The 16,401-nt window shown below is 36.8% G+C and overlaps 1 protein-coding gene across 1 annotated transcript; it reads left to right on the top strand.

Annotated features, from left to right (window-relative positions):
• The first annotated feature begins 6,291 nt into the window (after positions 1 to 6,291).
• Positions 6,292 to 15,046, top strand: LOC125653720 (uncharacterized). Its single transcript, XM_048883656.2, has 4 exons — positions 6,292 to 6,720; positions 9,251 to 9,375; positions 12,413 to 12,609; positions 13,506 to 15,046. Exons 1-4 carry the CDS (start codon positions 6,292 to 6,294, stop codon positions 14,879 to 14,881), a joined length of 2,127 nt encoding a protein of 708 aa, XP_048739613.2. The 3' UTR covers positions 14,882 to 15,046.
• The last annotated feature ends 1,355 nt before the right edge of the window (positions 15,047 to 16,401 follow it).

Genomic DNA, 16,401 nt, shown 5'->3' with positions numbered 1-16,401 from the left:
ATTTCCGGGTAATTGATCATGTCAAAGTCACGTAATTCACCACCGTGGAAAGGATTGCCGAGGGAATCGTTTATGTATCTTTCCAACAGCCATACAAATAATGATCCTAATTTGTGAAGATAATGTGCAAGCACCCTGAAGCATGTCTTGTGTGTGGTGGTGCACTTCGCTTTTTCGGTACAATCTCTGTAAACACAAAGTGGCTCAAGTGAACATTGTTGTATATTGGCCCGACAATAAATGTCTGTGAGGGGATAACTTACACAATTTTGTTTTCGACTGCAGCTAACTGAACTGAAATTAAAATTGCGGTATACGGTCTTAAGTAAGCGTTAGGAAAAATACACAAAATTATGAATTATAACTGACAGTGTCTGAAAACACATTTTAAAAAAATATACGAAAATAACCAGGTTTCCCCTATCTTTAAATACGAAGGGCGCGGCTTCCGGTTTCTCTCGTTTTTTCTGTCATACATGGTGGAATGATGTGGAATATACGCAGATATATTAAATTACGCATCTACATGTGTGAGGTCGCTGGGACTATGAATAATTCATAAGTGTACAGAATTCCCTGGGACGTATTTTTGGTAGCCTACAACGTGTAGTGGTGCGACCTTTCAGTTCCGCACTCTCAATGATACATCATTATTAACGGTTAAATATGCAAACTAATGATTCTTTCTGTTGTGTCCGTAAATGATGGAACAAATTTTTTACATGCCTCCTTAAATGATTTCTCCAGCGATGTACTTCCCACTCACAATTACCGACAATTTATGTGTTTACTTTTGTTATTTTGACTAATACATATGGCGTCTTTTCGATATTTACATGGTTAACAGCATAAATAATTTTATTCATTAAGATATCGATATAAACACGGGGAAATGTAAATGAAAGCATTCATTAAAGAGTTTGTGCTTTTTTATATGCGCTGTTTACTTTATCATTACAGATACTAGAAACCAATTTGAAATCACTGCGTAGTAATATACATGGCGGCGTCCGCCGACACAATAAAGACTAGGCCCATAGATAAGTATCATCACACACTTTAGGTTGAATGTTTATAGTAAACATAATTTTTGAAAATGGATATTGTAAATAAACCAGAATTTGTCGGCAGCCTGATGTTTGGGAGAACTAATTGTCGGCAGCCTGTTGTTTGGAGAACTAATTGTCGGCAGCCTGTTGATTGGAGAACTAATTATCGATAGCCTGTGGTTTGGAGGACTAATTATCGGCGGTCTGTTGTATGGGGTACTAATTGTCGGCTTGTGGGCACACGACTTACGGCGGCTAAACAGACGTAGTACTTCGTGTCTTCGCAAACTGATTTATATTTCATTTGATTGATTGACTGTTTTCCGCCACACTCAACAACTTTTCAGTTATCTGGTGGCGCCCAGTTATTACTGGTGGAAGAGAGAATCCAGATACAATGTACCTGGGAAGAGACTACCGACCTTCCGAAAGTAAACTGGTAAACTTTCTCACTTACCGGCGCGAGCGGGATTCGAACCCGCGCCGACCAGAGGTGAGAGCGCGATGCTCTAACCACTCGGCCACGGAGCCACCCCTCCCCCTTCCCGCTATTTCATTTGATCACATGTACTAGGTTTTGAAATTATACTTGGTAGAGCAGAATTCAGTTATAAATAAATGTATTTATTTATTTTTACAATATTCAGTGCGTGTTTTCATTATTTTATGCAATTGATAGATTACCTAAAATGTATAAATAATTGATTTTAACGCCCACTAGGTATCTTGAACTAGACTGTCTACTCGCCTATATTTTTATATATGGTTTTTGATCAGTATGTTTTCCTAGTTCGCCTCATTCAACTTAATGTCGAGTGCCGAGAAGTTCCGATTGATCCATTTCCATTTCCGGCATTATTCCCCGCCCTTCTTCCCAACTTCGGATAATGGCATCAGGAATAGCGGAGAAAGGATATCGTCGAATTCCAGTCATTGTAAATGTCTAGATGAACTTTTTATTCTAAAACAACGAAAACAAATGAGACTTTGATTTTTTCGTTCAAGAACTCATTTTTGTGTAAACGTTAGTGATGATGATTCCATTTGACAGGCGTAAAGGTTTACATGATTCACGGAATGTATATTTCAACCGATTTTGTACAAAAGTCATCGTTTTTCATCAGAGTTGTCGTCCGTTTTTGGAAAAACTTGAGTTCTCCCAATAGAGTAATTCAAGAAATCAACAGATTTTGTCATTTATATCTCCGGGAGTGGAACAAATTATTGCTTCTTTTATCGTTTAGTACATTTTTCTAAACAAGATACCACGATTTACCTTAAATTTGAAAATTTTAGGGGGGGGGGGGGCGCCGGCTGCGGCCCCCTTAAATCCGCTGCTGATGATAGACTGAATTAAGAAAACACGACAAATTGATAGAAAACGAATCATTGCAGTTAACAGCAAGTTTCCATATTCATATATGTAACTAGATGAACTCCCGCACAAGCATGAGTGGGAAATCACAATTAAATAATATTGCATTGAGGCAGGACTTTATGCGTGTTTGAATTGTTGCGAACGATATCTTTAAGAACAATTTTTGAATAATTGCGCGCATTAGTTATTTATATTTATTGATATCACATACAGTAAATATAACTTGATTATTACGAAGTCACTTGGAGCTCCAAATTAAATGATCTCACTTCGTGTTGAAAATTAGATAATGATTTTACGAATACAATCATAATCAGTCATGCCGATAGTTGACCAAAGACAAAATGAACGATCGTTCATAATTTCAAAATTTATTGCTAATGTGTTTAGTAATGGTAGTTTTTGTCCAGTGCGACAATTTAAGGGTAAAATTTTGAATACACTTCGTTTCTTCTCGTCAAACGCAATAATTGAAAACGTAATGCACTATATGAATGCAGGGACGGATCGAGGAATTTTTTAAAGGGGGGGGGGGGGTTCTACCAGTAATTTTGGTTTTCAAAGAGAGGGGAGGGTCCACCTTCAAAATGCGTGATTTTTTCACCCTTTTCTAGAACGGGGGGAGGTGTCCGACCCCCAGACCCCCCGCCCCCTCTCTGGATCTGCCACTGGAATGACAAACAGAAAAACTGCTATATTGTAAACAGTGGCTTGATTTCTTGGACATTGTCAGGTAGTGTACAATCTAATTTCGGTAAAATGTTTTTAGCTATAATGTACAAACTTCCCAAAATACTCCCGGACCATTCGATATCTGACATAATGGATAGTTTTCGACTTATTACTTACTTTTAAAATCTGTGTCATCACAAAACATGCTCAACCAAAATAAAAAAATCTTTTGTTTGTACATACATATATCAGTAACGCTTAATGGGTTATCACAAAAAGCTAGTCGTAACAGTGACTTCTATAATCACGGAAAAATGAAGAACATCGAAAATATCAGATGAATATCGTGTTTAAAAATCTATCAATGTGTAAGATCTTTGGTCTCGGGAGGGGGTCCTTCGTTGAATGAGATGTATATAAGTATTATGATTATTAATCTTCATAAAATGATAAATATGTGCCTACCGGTAGTCAAAACTATTGTAATTATGCATACACCTACATAATTCTATGTTGATAATTTTGTACAGCAATCGGCTTGCCGGAGAGGCTCGAGGATGTGCGATTGGTTGCCTCATTCTGGGCACTTTGTTCTGGAAATTTCCATAAGGCTGATTCAAGACTAAAATCAAAATTGCCATAAAGAAAATGGAATTTTACACTAACACGTAAAATTACAGTATCAATTTCCTGTACGTATATGCATGGTATCGATATCAACCAGTTGCGGAAGGACGAGTTCAGATATACTTTTATGCATCGGCCTTTTGAATGATCTTGAGGGTTTCCGAAGCGAGTGTCCTAACTATGCGTGTGGGGACCGCAATCGATGTAGAGGGGTGAAATAGAATGATATGGCTATGTTACGACTGTTCAAGGTGAAGGTCGTATTTGCCACGTATAGCTTTGTCCCATATCATTATCTTTGCCAGGGCTTCTTCAACATCTGCTTTCAGATGTTGCAACATACAGAAAGATGGAGATTCCAAATGATTTCAAAAGAGGGGACTTGATATCGTGTAAGCATAGAAAAGTCAACCATCTGTATTTTCTGAATGAATAAATATGATTGAATACATAACATTTGAGCAAAGGTACAGTACAATTACTAAGAACCAGACGTGTTGAAGATACTTGTAGTATGGAATTTGCACTACTTTTACTACATGTATGTATAAATACGCATTGGAACTAACTGCATCACTCAAACAAAAACACATATTTATGTTTACTAACAAATCACTGTCAATGATTTACGGACGACAAACCTACTTCTTTTTATTTAATAGAGACTCCACTGAAACATTGATATATGAGAGAATGGCCTTTGGTGAGTTAAATCAATCAAAAGAATATAAAGGTTTCTGGGACGGATCTACGGTAGCGTATCGAAAGGTGATAAATTGCCCCAGTTTACGAAATAAAGATCTTACATCTTCTACAGAGATTTCAATTGTATTTCAGCATGTCACTCACCAGCCATTCATCATCGAAATGGAAGGAAAATATGATCTGTCGCGGGCATCAATGTTTGAGGACTCGTTGCACAGTTGTATTTTTTTTTTTTTTTTTTTTTTTTTTACACTTAAACACTAAGATGTACACGTATTAAGAAAATTATAAACTCTTTCATGCATTGTATCAACTGAGTTCTTTGTTTAACATTGCGTATATGTATTATCTTCTCTATGTTGTTTTGTGCAATATCAGAATAAATTGAATTGAAGAAATCATATACATTTTCACTGTGTCAAGAAATCACGTTTTTGAATAAAGCTGAAAAAGTTGGAATTGGCGTTGATGTGTCGTTAAATGACCGGTCATCATTCAAAAGGGCTTTGTTACGGACAGTGTTTGGTTTTAGATGATTTTCTAAAAATGGTATTCCTAAACCCTTTCACAAGTTAAGAACAGAATGGTCTATTTTTTAGTTACAGGAACAACTTATGATATGTACGTGTGTATGCGTGTGAAGATGTACCAATATGATGAATGTAATATGGTTCAAATTAAATTAATAAATACATTATCATACACTTTGGACAGAAAAAAAATATTTCTGAAATTGAGGCAAATAAACATTCACTTAAGAATTACCAGCATAATGGGTTTCGATTTTCTTGACATCAAAATAAAGCTAAACAGTTTCCTGGCTAACTGTAAAACTTTAAAGACGTTTTAATCATGTCATACACTTTATGATGGGCGTAAAAAAATTGTCGCATCTTTGTTGGTATAGGCCTAAATTAGCCCTTCGAAGATGTAAGACATTATAATTTTACCACCATATTTGACCGTTTCTTGAAATTTTGCGCCAGAAATGCAATCGAACATCAGGTTTAGTTGCAGATCGAGTCTGAGTATTGTTCCGGTTTTTTATTTTGATGGAGTTGTTCCCCTTCAACGTAAGAATTTAATGTTACGACCAGTTTTCCGGACTTTTTCCCCTGATATAGAAGTAATTTTTTGTATACATAGGTACATATATATTGATAAGTTACAGATCGAGACTGAGTTCCAATGTAATTAAATTATTTTAATGAAATTAAATAAATAATTACAGTAAATTGATTTTAGGAAAATGAAATATATAAGTCAAATTCTTAGCACTGTGGCCCAATTTGGGGCCAAATCAGTAATGTTTATTTTACATCCGCATTGGAAAAACCTTGTGTACAGTCCGATACATGACAAATCCATCAGAAGGTGAAATCTCATTGTTTTTACCCACCAAAACTTTCATCATTATTTGTATGACTTTTAAAGTTTATTTTAAACATCATTTTCCACGTCTGCACATCAGACACAGGTCTAATTAACGATAATAAAAAGAAATTGAAAAGAGGCAGGCGTATGTCTCATATTTTAGCTGGTGGTTCCGTGAAAAGTTTTTGACACGAAAAATACTGAAAATTTCCAATTTATGACCTTATAAAACCCACGGTGCTTGTATTCTAGATTAGATGCGCGCAGAATGGGGTAAGAAGGTAGACTGCTGATGTCTGGCTGTTCAAGATTGTGTCATGTTCTGATTTTAGATTGACAAAGAAAATTTTAATTTTGTAATTATGAATTTTGCTAAGTTTTAAAATACGGAATGAGAGTCGTTCTGTTGCTCAGATAATAGGCGTCAGTTTTAAAGATGCAATCAAAAATTTTAATCAGACACTCAAACATTTTCACTTTAGGATTATGAAGGACTTTTGGAGAGAGTTCGTCTTGCCTGTGTTTATATGTCTCACCATTGTTAAACTGTCGTCTGCTCTGTTAGAACCATCTCCGTATCCAGCCACTTTACGAGAATGTTACAACTTCCGGTCCTACAACATGACGCCATCTGACGAGATCGCCTTACAAATACAGAATTATTGTTATAAGCAATATCAGTTCAAGCAGATTGCGGAGGGTAAAGTTTTCTCGACCCCAAACATCACAGAAGAGGGTATGAATTATATAAACAGTTTGTTCCGACAGTTATTCGGTGAGTCAAGCGAAATTGTCAAGAACGAGAAGTTAAAACGCCAAAAAAGACAAACAATGCCGGTGAGAATTAGACGAGAAGTGAGAAGCCCTGGAGCCTTCGCGCCATTTGCCCGGTGTATAAGAAATCTCTACAATAGAGTAAATTGATTATTTTCATTTCTTTCTTATAATTTCTAGATATGACTTTTTGTACCGTTAAATGTTTTGCCAGTATCGTATAAAATTGTAGGAGTACTGAGGTATTGTAAAGAAACTGTCATGAGCAAGGTTTTCTTATAAGCATGTGCATTTGTACCTTAATATCTTTAACTTCGTGAATTTAATTCTTATCGTTTTGATATGGTTACATTGCAACTTGCCGAGTGAATTTGTGTTTTTAACATACATTTAAAGATGATTACGGATTATTCGAACCACTACTCTGTCTCGATCCCGTCGCGGGTTTGATATTTAAAATATCCAACTTTAATGTCTGCGTTAATTTGAGCAAGCACACGTAATTGAAAAAAATAGTGAGATTAGATACGTATTCGTCATTTTTGTAAAGGAGACAGGCGGAGAAAAAGTTTACTTCACAATTGTCGAAAAATTACTCGAAGTGAGGGGGGGGGGGGGGGGATTGTTTATCATTCAGTGCATTCCGTACACGAGTTTAATTCATGGGTTTTATTTTCACTACTATTTACAACAGAAGTATCCATTATAAAACTGATCAGCCAATAAATCAAAAGCTCGCAGACACCAAGCAAGTTTTTGTGCAAAATCTTTGATTCTAGGACAGAGCGAAATATTCTAAGACTTCACCATGTCTTTTAAAGGGGGTATTTCTTCTAAGTAACGGCACCAATTCAAGAATCTGTTTGCAATTTAAGTCTTTGTTCTATTATAGTACTAATGCTGTTGGTTCTATGAAAATGCAATCACTACATGTTTTTTATGATAAGCAAGACCGTTCTATTATTCTAAGAAGAGAAAGACTTTTTATGATAAGAAAGACCGTTCTATTATTCTAAAAAGAGAAAGAAGACTTATTTTGAACCTCCTTGGTTGAGTATATGTATAGAAAGGACCTGGAAAGGAAGTCGTGTGTTTGGTACCCCGATATTCTCTATATCAGACAGATATCTGCATCAGAAATGTATCCTCTTTATCTATCATTAATTTGTATACAAAAGTTGCCAACAGGTAAGTAACGCATATTTTATTTTCGTAACTTTTTTTCCTGAAATTCCATATTACTAGTAAATTAATGTATTAATTTTTCAGTTGATTTCATTTTTGTTTATGCTTACACTCTTTCAATATGGCGGTATCCGTATGTATCTACATGCATATACATGTATATCAAGCTTTTGAGAAATACAGAATGGCGGTATCGAACTATGAAAATCAAGTAATACAATATGTGTGATGAAAAGGTGTATTCTTTATTCACTAAGAGATATTGCAATACATGTATCAACACTTCGCTGAAGTTGCGTCCCTTGTCGGTCATCTCGCGGTTAAAAACGGTGTTTCCCTACGCTGGCCTTTATAATTTTCTTATCTGTAGCTTTGACATCAATCTAATTAAAATTAGACTTGTAAATCCGCTCCTCTACGATACGCTTCAATGCAAAATCTAACAACTCCCCGTACGAGATCATCTCAGTATAACCCAAGATGTTGACCAACCAGAGCGTCGCCTAGATTTTCGATACACCCTAATTCTATCGGGACTATGTACATTTTCTGAAGCGCCCCGATAAATCCGAGTAGACAACATAGTTGCCTCGATGAGCAGTTTATAGGGTTAATGATTTACCGAATCCTTACGATCAAGGAGACATTTGCAAATTTTCCAGCTGTTGAGGCTTCGACTGTATGTTTGGGTACTGAGGACCTATTCTAACCCGGATCCCCACGGGATTGGCTTTGATTGTATGTTTAGCGAATCCGTAACCTTCGCAATAGGCGTAGCCATTTTTAAATGCCGACCGATAATCATATAGGGCCCCTGACACACACTTTCTCATTGGTCGATCCGTGACGTCAATGGTCAATTTTCATTGGTTATATATTTTGAACATAGTTCATGCTGAGATGACCTCGTATGGGAAATCGCTAGATCTTGTATTGAAGCGTATCGTTGAGGAGCGGATTTACAAGTCTAATTTTAATGAGGATGCTTTGACATTTGTTATATTCCCACCATTGCCCCAGAGTGAGGCAACCTATTAACTTGTATGGAACTTGATAATTACATGTAGCTAAATTTATTGTCACATATTTGGTAAGGAACTTGTTTTTTTCACACCGATCGACCTTTGGCTGACCCCGCAAAGAAACGGAACTCGCTGTAAAGTGTAAATACCTGTATATACAATACTAATGCCCTAGCTACAAACAGGCATAAAATGACTCTTTTTAGATGATGTACTCGCTACAAACAGGCATAAAATAACTCTCTTTAGATAATGTACTCGCTACAAACAGACTTGAAATAACTCTTTTTAGATGATGCACTCGCTACAAACAAGAATAAAATAACTCTTTTTAGATGATGCACTCGCTACAAACAGGAATGAAATAACTCGTTTTAGATGATGTACTCGCTACAAACGGGAATGAAATAACTCTCTTTAGATGATGTACTCGCTACAAACAGGAATGAAATAACTCTTTTTAGATAGTCCAAAGGAATCCCCCACTGAATGCCTACCAGGTGATAGCTGCGTTACACACGGGTCCAGTGTTACGATCAGCACATGGCGGAGCGGCATTCCTACCATGGCACAGGATATACCTGTTACTGTAAGTAAAGGACATAAATGACAGTGAAGGACATTAGATGACAGTGAAGAACATTAGATGACAGTGAAGAACATAAGATGATAGTGAAGAACATTAGATGACAGTGAACGACATTAAATGACAGTGAAGGACATTAGATGACACTGAAGAACATTAGATGACAGTGAAGGACATTAAATGATAGTGAAGAACATTAGATGACAGTGAAGAACATTAGATGACAGTTAACAACATTAGATGATAGTGAAGAACATTAAATGACAGTGAAGGACATTAAATGACAGTGAAGAACATTAGAGGACAATGAAGGACATTAAATGACAATGAAGGACATTAGATGACAGTGAAGGACATTAAATGACAATGAAGGACATTAAATGATAGTGAAGGACATTATATGACAGTGAAGGACATTAGATGACAGTGAAGAACATTAAATGACAGTGAAGGACATTAGATATTAGATGATAGTAAACGACATGAGATGACAGTGAAGGACATTAAATGATAGTGAAGGACATTAAATGATAGTGAAGGACATTAGATGACAGTGAAGAACATTAAATGACAGTGTAGGACATTAGATGACAGTGAAGGACATTAGATGATAGTGAAGGACATTAAATGATAGTGAAGTATATTAGATATAGTGAAGGACATTAAATGACAGTGAAGGACATTATATGATAGTGAAGGACATTAGATGACAGTGAAGAACATTAGATGATAGTGAAGGACATTAGATGATAGTGAAGAACATTAGATGATAGTGAAGGACATTAAATGACAGTGTAGAACATTAGATTATAGTGAAGGACATTAAATGACAGTGAAGGACATTAGATACCAGTGAAGGACATTAGATGACAGTGAAGGACATTAGATGACAGTGAAGAACATTAGGTGATAGTGGAGGACATTAGATGATAGTGAAGAACATTAGATGATAGTGAAGAACATTAGATGATAGTGAAGAACATTAAATGACAGTGAAGGACATTAGATGACAGTGAAGAACAGTAGATGATAGTGAAGAACATTAAATGACAGTTAAGAACATTAGATGACAGTGAAGAACATTAAATGACAGTTAAGAACATTAGATGACAGTGAAGAACATTAGATGATAGTGAAGAAAATTAAATGACAGTGAAGGACATTAAATGACAGTGAAGGACATTAGATGACACTGAAGGACATTAGATGACAGTGAAGGACATTAAATGATAGTGAAGGACATCAAATGACAGTGAAGGACATTATTATGTGTAATATGTGATTATTTGGTTAAAAAAAGATAATGATTTAAATTATGAGATTTTCAGAACATGCTCTACTAAATTCATTTCAAAAGCGTCATCGTAGAGTTCATCAATGATGATAGATCCATCGAAAAGATAAAATTCCTATTTTTGCATGGAAACAGCCCATAATTCCTATTCTAGCATGGGAACAGCTTGTACACTGTAATTGCTAATTTAACATGGAAACAGCCCGTAATTGCTACTTTAGCTTGGAACCAACCTGTAATTGATACTTTAGCTTGGAAACAACCTGTAATTGCTATTTTAGCATGTAAACAACCTGTAATTGCTATTTTGGCGTGGAAACAGCCTGTTATTGCTATTTTAGGGTGAAAACAACCTGTACTTGTTATATTTCAGCATAGAAACAGTCTGTAATTGCTATATTTTAGCGTGGAAACAGCCTGTAATTCCTAAATTAGCGTAAAAACAGCTTGTAATTGCTATTGTGGCGTGGAAACAACCTTTAATTGATATTTTAGCGTGGAAAGAGCTTGTATTTCATTTTCTAGCGTGGAGACAGTCTGTAATTGCTATTTTAGCATGGATATAGCATGTAATTGCTATTTTAACTTGGACACAGCCTGTAATTGCTATTTTAGCATGGAAACAGCCTGTTATTGCTATTTTAGCGTGAAAACAACCTGTACTTGCTATATTTCAGCATGGAAACAGTCTGTAATTGCTATATTTTAGCGTGGAAACAGCCTGTAATTCCTAAATTAGCGTGAATTCACAACAGCTTGTAATTGCTATTGTGGCGTGGAAACAACCCGTAATTGATATTTTAGCGAGGAAAGAGCTTGTATTTCATTTTCTAGCGTGGAAACAGCTTGTAATTAATATCTTAGCGTTGAAAAAGTCTGTAATTGCTATCTGAGCTTGAAACAGCCTGTAATTGATATTTTAAATTGGAAACAACTTGTGATTGCTATTTCAGCAAGTAAATAGCCTGTAATTGCTATTTTTCGCGTGGAAACAGCTTTTAATTGCTATTTTAGCATGGAAACAGCCTGTTACTGCTATTTTGGCATGGAAACAGTTTATAGTTGATATTTTAACATGGAAACAGCCTGTAATTGCGATATTCTACCGTGGAAACATCCTGTTATTGCTATATGTGTGGAGATAGCCTGTAACTGTTATTTTCTAGTTTGGAAACAGCCTGTTATTGCTATTATGGTGTGGAAACAGGCGGAAACAGCTTGTAATTTCTATTTTATCGTGAATACAGCTTGTAATTTCTATTTGACTGCGGATAACTCCGTTTACCTGATCAGAATATAGGGCTCACGGCGGGTGTGACCGGTCAACTGGGGATGTTTACTCCTCCTAGGCACCTGATCCCACCTCTGGTGTGTCCAGGGGTCCGTGTTTGCCCAACTATCTATTTTGTAGTGCTTATAGGAGTTATGAGATTGATCCCTGTTCGTTATCTTCACCTTGTAATTATTATCTTAGCGTGGAAACAATCTTTAATTGCTATCTTAGCGTAGAGACAAACTGTAATTGATATTTTACCATGCAAGCAACCTGAACTTGCTATATTTTAGCGTGGAAAGAGCTTGTAATTGATATTCTAGAGTGGAAACAGCTTGGAATTAATATCTTAGCGTGGAAACAGCTTGGAATTAATATCTTAGCGTGGAAACAGTCTGTAATTGATATCTTAGCGTGGAAACAGCTTGTAATTGCTATTTTAGCGTGCAAACAGTTTGTAATTACTATTATAGATTGGAAACAGCCTGTAATGGTATCCCGGTTCCTTTCTGGGACTCAACTGTGGACAACGACATGGCCGATCCTACCTCGTCAGTTCTGTGGAGTGAACAATTCTTCGGAAATGGTGATGGGTTGGTTATGACAGGACCTTTTCAAAATTTTCAGAGTGTTATTTCTGGAGACATAATATCAAGAGATCTCGCAACAGGTTCGTCAGTATATTACTCTCAGTAGACTGGCTTTGAATAGATAAGATTAAAAGTTGGGCACACATGGTGGGATCAGGTGAGTAAGAGAAGTATTCATCCCCTATCCACTGATCACACCCACTGTGAGCCCTATATCTTGATTAGGTAAACCGAGTAATCCGTAGTCAAACTCAGTGTATAAAGAACGGCCTGACAGTCGGTATGAAACAAGTCAGACAGCATTTGACTCAATGATAGGTTGTATTGGCAAACTAGATTGTTATAACGACCATATAATTTGCGAAATGCTGACTTTGAACGAGACTTTTGAAACCCCTGCACCATCAACTTGTTTATCAGTAGCCTGCCTTGATTTAAAAACTGATCATAAGCAGAACAAGCTCTTGTGTATTGAATCAGTTGAAAGATATAAACACTATATGCAGGTGGTGATGGAATGTTGCTACAAAAATATGGGAAGTTGACGATGGAGAAGCTGAAATCATCCAATTTATCATAAAGTTGAGTTGTTAGTTTGCCGTCAGTATCTATTTTCAGTAAAATATCCAAGTATGAAGAAGTGGAGGACTCTGTGATTTCTTTTATTTCGAGTTCACGGGATATATCTAATCGACATATGATTGAAAACTATTATTGTTGATAAGATAAAACGGTGTCGATATATCTAAATGTCGCATTTAAGGCCACAACAAGAGATTTTTTTCTTCTCAGGTAGAAGCATCCGAATTTATAAGAAAATGAATTCTTTATTTTCTAAAATACTAGTATAAACTACCGGTATCACCATTACTTCAACAGGAAAGATATGCTATACTTATTTGTTATTTTGATTTTTGTTTAAGACACATAATATCTAAAGTTTGTTGGGTCATGATTTAAAAAAAATGTTTTCCAGGTCCCACTTCTTTGTTTACCAAGCGAGGTCTCGCAGCTGTACTAAGTCGCGTACGGTATGAAGACATTGTAGAACCAAAGCAAGGCCCTGCTTACATGTACAGTTTAGAGGGACATCATAATGGTCCCCACGGCTGGGTAGGGGGCCATCTTTCAATGCCATGGGTAGCTGCCTTCGATCCTGTCTTTTTCATGCATCATGCTTACATTGACGCCGTGTGGGAACTATTCAGAAGACGGCAACAGCAGCTGGGAAGAGACCCTGAACAGGACTACCCACCATTCAATCCTCCGGGGCATGGCCCTTACGACCTCATATCCTTTCCACCATTTGTAACAATGAGGAATATCGATGCAATGTCTCAATCCATTGCAAGATTAGTAAGATATGAACCTTTCCCATCTTGTGAAAACAATTGTAATTCTAGCCCTGTTTTGTCATGTGAGACGATAAGAGGTGTTTGTATATCACGGGGGCGTCCTACATCAACATTGCAACCAGGAATTGCGGCCTTCCCAGGTTTAGCCAGTCAACCAGGTCAACTGGCCGCCAGCCAAAATGCTCCCTCGGAATCTCGACTTCGAGCAGAAGCACGTGGTCCTATACGTGGAGGAGGAAGATTCCGCGCATCACCGATTAGCGATCCACGTAATCGACCCAGTACTATTGGAAGTGCTCCTGTTGCACCTGAGTTACAGGCAGTCAGTACCCAAGTAAGGTCAGGGGGAATACGGAGTCGACGGGATGTCTCTCATGTACAGCAGAATACCCATAATACAGCTGACAATGTACATGGTCAGACTATTTCCTCACTGGAGCGATCATACACGAATACTTTCGTCATAGACGGGGTAATCGATGCGAATCGATGGGCTAACGTCCCTGTTCGCGTGTTATATACAAGATCTTCAACTCCCGACGGCAACGACCCCACCTCCCATACTAACACGACACAGGAAAAACCAGAGGCCTGTCGTGGAGTTCGCTCTGGGGCTTCAAAAGTCTTCATAGCCTCCAATGGTCTGAGTTACTCTGGAACCTACAAAGAATATGCTATTGTAGATGAAAGACTACCGGTTTCCATAACAACTACAGCTGTGGGTATAAAGAATCCGGATTACGGTGAAGGAGATGTTTTACTTACTGCCTATGACTCCTGTGGACGGTCGTGTCGACCTCTCTGTCTAACATCGCTCCAAGGGAAACAAAAATTTAAGCCTTGTTCCGGAACATTCAAGATCTCGTCTGCAACTCCAAAAATGTTTAAACCCAAATTCTTAGATGTGTATGGTTTAGTTGATGCCGATTCCCTTCAAATATATTCAACAATCACCTTTGTGTGTGAAAATGACAAAACTTGGCCATGGGAATATTAAGTGTTTAATTAAAAGGTACATTAGAATTTCTATTTGTTAGATACTCCAAATCTAAGTATATTTTAAATTGTTCGACTACTCTACTTTCTTAAAGAAAATGTTAAACTATTTGATTTCAAACATTATCCATATGTGTAATTATTCATTAATAATAAAATAGCTGCAATCATGATCTTCTGGTATTCCAAATATGGTAATATGGAAGTGTGTTTTGGATATACTAGTACACATGTATTGATTGCGTACACGTGACGCATCACACATTTGGAATGCGTGCATTCATCTATATTTTGGAGTAGCGTTTACTCACAATAGTTTGCACACGAGATTTGTCGTTTTGTGATCGTTTGATTCTACATCTGGGCAGCAGCAGATGAATTTCTTCTCACAAAGGAGAACGACAGGTTTTAGAACGTCAGACTGAATCGACGAGGGACGCAAAAATAGCTTACACCGTTTTCCCTTTATTTGTAGTTATAATAATGCAATGGAAAAACAGAATCCTGTTCTAAATCCCACTCCCACCTCCCTACAGTAAGCAGGCGACACCCCACCCCCAGCATGAGAGAAAATTATTTCTGAAAAGATCTATATTTATATAATGCACGCTCAGACGTCACAGCGTTTTTGGCAGTCTGCGAAAATTAAAAATCTACGCGTGGTCGTAATTTCCCAGAATTCTTCACACAGTAACATGAAAAAATGAATTGGTATTCACTCAACAGTTGGGTAATAAATATCCGTCACTGATGCTTGTCCATGTAGTACACAGGTACCGGACATAGGAAACACATTTCAGGGAGAAATATATTACCCTCCTTGTCCGTAAATAGAGAATTATAACATATTTATGTCATGTATGTATCTAAATAAGAAAAGGGCAAACTCGGATATATTTCATGGATATGCCGCCATTTTCTACCTCTGTTGTTGCAATCCTTGTCGCGGGAAAGTCGTACCTTGACATGGCGGCGTCACGCCCACTCTTAGTTCCGTTGCCGTGGAATTAATTGTTTGCAAATGATTATTAAAGTACTATTTACAAGTATTTTTGGAGGAACAATTAACTTATGTCTGTAGATTTATAGATTTTTTAAAATACATTTTAAAAATTTCCCAAGGGTGAAGGTAATGTCTGAAATTTTCGGTGTAACGTTGCCACTCACATGTTGTCGCTTAAAATTTTCTATAAATTGTAGGATGTAAATCAAAATATTTACACTTTAGATGTGATCAATCATTAATAATTAAAGAATAAACTAGTGCTTTAGAAAGACATGAATGAATCGTGCAGGAGTCAATCAAAATAAAATTACGTGCATCGTTCTCTGCTGTACATATAACGATACAGTACTCGAGAAACTCTTTGTGATTGGAGGTAAATTTCTTATCGAATAGGTTTTATTCCTTTGCATTAAATTAGAAGAAGAGTTACTGTAAGTTACATTCATTACAATTGTAGCTTTCATTAGTAGATGATTTTTTTCATTGTCTATACAGGGCTAAGACTGGCGAGTTAG

Source organism: Ostrea edulis, chromosome 1 (assembly GCF_947568905.1).
Source record: "Ostrea edulis chromosome 1, xbOstEdul1.1, whole genome shotgun sequence".
NCBI classification, from domain to species: domain Eukaryota; kingdom Metazoa; phylum Mollusca; class Bivalvia; order Ostreida; family Ostreidae; genus Ostrea; species Ostrea edulis.
Note: the sequence above shows the minus strand (reverse complement) of the source record. Positions and strands in the feature narration are given on the sequence as shown.